This window comes from Microtus pennsylvanicus, chromosome X, assembly GCF_037038515.1.
Source record: "Microtus pennsylvanicus isolate mMicPen1 chromosome X, mMicPen1.hap1, whole genome shotgun sequence".
Taxonomy (NCBI): domain Eukaryota; kingdom Metazoa; phylum Chordata; class Mammalia; order Rodentia; family Cricetidae; genus Microtus; species Microtus pennsylvanicus.
The window spans coordinates 78,375,138-78,381,903 of NC_134601.1; the positions used below are offsets into that span (position 1 = coordinate 78,375,138).

The following is a 6,766-nucleotide window of genomic DNA, read 5'->3' on the forward strand; positions in this document are numbered from 1 at the left end:
ATGAAAAAGAAGACAGCAAAGAAGAGGAAGGGGATGGGAAGAAGGAAGAAGAGAAAGATGACAAAGAAGAGAAAGCTAAAGCCGAGGAAGAAGTTAAGGAACAGAAAGAGGAAAAAGAAGAGGAAGGTGGAAAATACAAAGAGGAAAATAAAGAAGATGAACAGGAAGGTCAGAGTGAGGGAGACGGAAAGGAGAAGGATGTTGGGAAAGAGGAGGAGAAAAAGGAGGAAGGAGGCAAAGAAAAAGAGGCTGCAGGGGAAGGAAATGATGAAGACAAGAAAGATGAAAGCAAGGTGGAGGCCGAACAAGAAGCTGAAAACAAAGATTTCAAACAAGGTGGAGAAGAGGAGGTGTCTCTGAGTATTGTCTAAAACTGCCCTATGTGATATCATAATTTGGTAACATGTACCTTCCTGTTGTAATGTTAATAGAGATAAATATTTTTATCAGATATTTTATAAGCAGTGCTTTTCTTTAGCATCATTCAACCTTGGAACATCATCATATAGGTTATTAGTTGCAAAATACGTAACATCACACCTTTATACATTTTGTGATTATAGTAGTGCAAAATATAAAATGTATACTTGCAACTTTGTGAATTTCACTGTGTGTAAGTTATATATTAAATGTTTGCGTTTCAATTTTATTCTTATACGTGATAATTTTGCAGACTAGGAGAATTCCAAAAGAAAGAGTTTGGTACAACTTTGCTGTTGTTCTCTAGGTTGCTTTTATAAAGAAGGTCAACTATTTTCAGGTAATGTTAAGAGTTAGAATTGCCATTACCAAAAATAACTGTATTAGTAGCTTGGAAAGAATATAAGATCTTAATTTTGTTTTTGGAAAAATTTGAATGTTTATTTCAGGAGGGCAGTTTTGATTATATGTGTATGCACAAAGTTTTGCTGGCTTTATCGTAATAAAACAGTTCTACAAACATGATTATAGTTTGTGATGTTTCAAAAACTGTAGTTTAGTGGGATTTTAAAATCCTGGATTTTCTCCCATTTGGTGTTCAGGAAAACATTTGAGGGTATTTTTGTAGAAATAAAATTAATAAAGCATAAAACTCACCATTTTAATCCTTTCAAAGTATGAAGCGCATTGCAGGTTTATGCACGTTCATTAATTCATTCATTTTAGTATCTTAAGGCTATTCCATTCAGTCAAAGCATATTTTTTCCTGAGTATTTATATTGCTTCTAAATTGTATCAGTTACAAATCTGCTGTGAACACTTACTACTGCTTGTATTAACAGTATGGTCAGTGATATCCTTTGACATGGAGAAGTTTTCTTTTATTGTGATGATCAGTCCATCTGATTCTCCAAAGTACATTACAAAAGTGCTGTGCCTTTTGTTTAGATTTAAGAATTGGAGGTAGAGAGGCAGGACGATCAAGAGTTCATTGGACATCATTGTTACACAACGACAGCAGACATACCGCCAGACCATCCCATGCAGAAGTTACTGTCTCAATCCCTTCTGTTGTCAGAGTAACACTGCCAGTTTTCTTCCTAGAATGGCGTCCTAGCTGATTTGGCAGAACTATGGTAATAGGTAAGTTTTCTTTTCAAGTGAAACCCTATGCTGTCTGCAGAGTAGCCAGCTTCATCTTAGAGCATTAGGTGTGTAAAGGGTCTCCATAACAAGAACACGGTACACAGCAGTAGAGTTGTTCTTCCATACTATTTTACTAACTTTTTTCCCTGAGGTCTTAACTTTGTTTCTTGGTGTTTTAATTGGATCTCATATTCTCTACGCCATCAAACTTTTGCTTTATATATTTTTTTCTAAGTCTCAGTAGCAAAATTGAAAAGGCGTAAAGTAGAAGGAGTGCTGGCTGATTATAGAGGACGTGTCATTGGAGGGGAAGGTAAAAATATGATACACATCGGCAGTAACATGGGCCCATCTAAAGATGTGGAGAAACAACCCAAGCATAAAAGACATTCTGTAGGGCTCCCATGGAGAAAAGTTGTTCGACAAGACCACTTTATCCTTTAGTAACAGGAGACATCTTTGCTTATCTCACCAGCAACATTTGGTGATTTTGTAATAGAGCAGAAGAAGGGCTTTGGTAACTACATAGTACTGCAATCTTATCTAAGGATTTGCAGTGTGACTTGAAGGCTTTCCTCACAGATAAGTATGGTGCAGCATAAGAAAGGAATGCGTACCAGAAAGAACTCTTTCTTTAGAGTAAACAACAGTGCATGGCCCCTGCTCCAGTGGACAGCCACACATCCCTGGCCATACGAGCAGCGCTAACTGGAACCAGTGGGCCTTTTATATAGAGGACATATACATAAGAGTTGGGAGGAGGAAGGGCTTGGGGGTGGAGGATCTGGGAGGAGTTGGAGGTAGCATGAGGGTACATATGGTCAAAATACATTTCATACATCCATTTTATACATTGCTCAAAGAATAGCAAATGTATATGTAAAACAACACAAATATTAAAACAATTACCAGGTACCCTGTAGCTAGATGTGTAGTGAGTTAAGTTTATCTCCCTATGACCAAATACTTAAATGAAACAAGGTAGTAGAGAAAGAATGTCTTTGGTGTATATTCAGAAAAGGCAGTCCATCAGGATGGGAAAACATTCCAACTAAAATGGAGGAGTTGATGCCTGTGGGAGCTTGCTGGGCGGCTTGCTTATGTGATACCCACCCGGAGCAGAAAGCAAGGGGCCTGGACTATAACCCTCAGGGCCAGCCAACCACAGCCTCCTTCCTTCAGTCAGCCTCCGCCTCCCAAAGGTTCAATAATCTCAGTAGATGACAATCTTCTCGGTGTCATATTCAAACCCATGAATGTGTTTAAGGGACATTTCTTATTAATACCATAATAGTAGATAACTTGAAATTCGGTTCATTAAAATAAATTGAAAAAGAACAACTCTACATAATTTTTAAGGAGTGTGGCTGATACCTTATATAAGGAATATATATTTGTATTTATATAAACAACCTACTGAGTTGTTATTTTTTGTTGTTTGAATCTATATGACTTCAGGGCTTTGTACTGAACAACCAATTATCAAAAGGGGATCATAACAGAAAACCACAGCTGGACACAATGCGAAGACCAATGGATTTTGGGGAAGTCAGCCTCCATAGATATAAATTAGCAATCCTTTTAAAACACCATAGTTTGGAAGACATAAACAGGAGACAATATATGCAATAACTGGAGTCTAATATCATAAAATAATATAATGGCCACAAAGATAAATTTGAGAAAAAACTTAAAAGCCAGATTTTGATAATCCTCAGTAATATTTTTGCCTCAAAATAATTAAATATTTGAAAATGTTATTGAAGCACTTTTGCAAAATTAAAAATAAAAGCAATCCTTTTTAACAAATTGTTTAACATCCGAAGTGGAGAAAAAGTCCACCAAACCTGCTGTGGCTTAGCCACACCTATGCTAAAACTAAAATTACGGTACATCTATAACATGGAGGTAAATGACTTATTTGAACTCCTTTTTTAGAATAAAAAGGTTTTTTATTATGATATTTGCATGATGGATAAAATTTATTCTTATTATAAAAAGCAGATGTGATTATCTGCATAAGAACTGCAGAAGATGGGCCTTTCCATATTCCAAGGAGAGGGGAGAGTTTTTCCAGGCCTGGGCTTCTCTGAAGAGCCATTAGCAGCTAAGGGCTACTGAAAGAGAAGTCATTGTACTTAGTGCTGTAGCCAAGGGTAAGATACGTGTGATCCAGTAAGAAAACCTCCAACCTGTGTTCATGCAAGCGACCATAATTAAACACAGTGGGTCACACACACACACACACACACACACACACAAGCAGGGCAGGGTGGGTGGGAGAGCAAAAGAAAGAGGTGAGGTGGGAAGAAGTTCAGCAGGTGTGGGAGGAGGATGAGAGGAGAATGGAGAAATGCATATATTCAAAATACCTTCAATACTTACATGAAATTATCAATGAATAAATACTAAAAAGAAAAAGGAATTATCTGACTGTTTAAAAACTATTAATCCTATCACCTCTCATTAATAATAATTTGTCGAGGTGGGTTAGGGAGGTTGGAGTGACCTGGGAAGAGTTAGGGTATGATGGGGTAATGACTATAAATGAAGTACGCTCTGTATGGTAGTCTCAAATAATTAGTAAAACTTATATTTAAATGATATTAATTAGTTGTACTTCATAAAAATGATAGTGTTTCAAATTATATTGGTTTATTTTAGAAGAAAAGAGTAAGTAGTTGAAAGCCTAATTTTAAGTAAAGTAATAGTTTGCCAAAATTGTCTTTTTAACTGGCTGATTATTCGATTAGTAAATGTCTTTGCTTTAAAATGTTTCCTGGAAATACTAATTATATCAAGAATCACATAAAAGTATAGATCAAAGTGGTTTTCTTTCTTTCAAAAAGCTAAACACTGAAATTTAAGTAATCCTAGGAGCCAAAATTATGATTTGCTGTATGTGTACTTTACAACAGTTTCCTACTGGTTTTGGGCCTCTGGCTTCCATAGTAACATCATTTCCAGAAGTGCATTGTGACTTTTAAAAGAAATGCAATTGCCTAGAGAAGCTAAATAAGAAGGAGAACCCAAAGAAAAACATATAGGCATCCTCCTGAATATTAACCTTCATCAGGCGATGAAAGGAGACCGAGATAGAGACCCACATTGGAGCACCGGACAGAAATCTCAAGGTCCAAATCAGGACCTTGAGAGGTAGCACGAGCAAGGAACTCAGGACCGCGAGGGGTGCACCCACACACTGAGACAATGGGGATGTTCTATCGGGAACTCACCAAGGCCAGCTGGCCTGGGTCTGAAAAAGCCTGGGATAAATCCGGACTTGCTGAACATAGCGGACAATGAGGACTACTGAGATCTCAAGAACAATGGCAATGGGTTTCTGATCCTACTGCACGTACTGGCTTTGTGGGAGCCTAGGCACTAGACCTGGATGGAGGTGGGAGGTCCTTGGACTTCCCACAGGGCAGGAAACCCTGATTGCTCTTTGGGCTGACGAGGGAGGGGGACTTGATTGGGGGAGGGGGAGGGAAATGGGAGGCGGTGGTGGGGAAGAGACAGAAATCTTTAATAAATAAATAAATAGCAAAAAAAAAAAAAACCCACACCGTTTCCCTCAGAATCTATCTGCTGACTCAAGTTAGTCTTATGTGGGGACAGAAGTTTCCTAGCCTGTGATCATAGTGTTCATTATTCAATAAAAAAGGTAATTCTGGAAAAAAAAGAAATGCAATTGAATTTTATGTGTATGGGTAGTGTGCTTGGTGCCAGCAGAAGCCAGAAAAGGAATTTGAATTCCTTTGGAACTGGAATTAAAGATGGTTGTAACCATAGTCGTGCTGGTAATCAAACGTGGATTGTCAAATTCAGTGTTTCTCAATTTGTGGGGCTTGATCCCTTTGGGGTTTGAACAGTCCTTTCACAGGGGTCACCTAAGACCGTGATGCAAATCAGATATTTATACTATGATTAACAATAGTAGTAAAATTACATTTATGACCTAGCAACAAAAGTAATTTTATTGTTGAGGGTAACCAAAACATGAGGAACTGTATTAAAGGGTTACAGTATTTGAAGTACACTACTCTATAGAATGTAAAATTATCATAACAATTGAGTCAGTCCTCCAGCCCCATGTGCCTCATAACTTAAGAACCAGGAACTAAAAAATAGAGGAAATAGAGTTTGGCAATTAGTGGCATGGGATATTTTGTAGAAAGTTGAAAAATTTATGAACAGTATTAAATGACCAATTTTTCACTCCATGGACATCTATCTATCTATCTATCTATCTATCTATCTATCTATCTATCTATCTATCTATCATCTATCCATCTATCTATCTATGTATCACCTCTGTCTCTTTAAAAATTATTTTACTATTTTTATGTGTATGATATGTGTATGTCTGTGCACTGCTTACATGCAGTTCTCAAAAAAGCCAGAAGAGGGCAGCATCGGATCCCTTGGAACTGGAATTACAGAGCACTGTGAGCTGCCTTGTAGGTGCTGGAAATTGAATCTGGGTTTTCTGTAAGGGCAACCAGAGCTCTCAACCGCTGAGCCATCTCTCCAGCCCAACTTTTTTCTCTTTATCTACCGAGTTTCTCTAAAGATGAATCATTGAAACGTCTGACCTGGCCTGGATATATCTAGGCCTGGATATAGACACAGTCAAATATTCATGACAGAAGAGGAATTATGAGGAATGTTTCCTTAAGCTTTTCGAGAGCACCACAGAATGTAACTGAAGAAACACAATGAGTGGGATATCACTAGGAGATACGGTCATATAGGACCACAGTCATATGTGTAGTTAATTGGTCTAGCGTGTCTGTATTCCAAAAAACTAAGAACAGGAATGTGTGGTAAAGGGTCCCTGCATTTGTGAGTGTTCTTCATAGAATTCCTCCAACGTGATATGTGTGGACAAAATGAAGTAATAAAAAGAATTGCTTCATATAGTATAAAGATAATCAAGTTCAAATGCACAGCAAGATTCAGAAGAGCTAATTATGCAGTTTGAAAGCGAAGAGTAGCAAATAGAGACCTAGGATATTTGATGATATATTTGAAACCTGAAGGTAGCTCTGTGGAGAATTCCCTCTCATTCACAGAAGCCATGTTGTTGTTCAACTTAGGCCAATTTAATAGGAGGCCCAACAAACATCAAAGGGTTAGTGACCTGTTTCCTATTTCCAAGGACAATGAATACGTGTCCTCTAATGGAAACCCAACA

The 6,766-nt window shown here is 37.7% G+C and overlaps 1 protein-coding gene across 1 annotated transcript in view; it reads left to right on the plus strand.

The window, feature by feature from the left end:
* Hmgn5 (high mobility group nucleosome binding domain 5) overlaps positions 1-945 on the plus strand; it is an 11,185-nt gene extending 10,240 nt beyond the window's left edge. Inside the window, exon 6 of the mRNA XM_075958080.1 lies at positions 1-945. This exon is cut by the window's left edge and continues 283 nt beyond it. Coding sequence (XP_075814195.1) covers positions 1-371 — 371 coding nt within the window. The 3' untranslated portion in view covers positions 372-945.
* Positions 946-6,766: the final 5,821 nt, after the last annotated feature.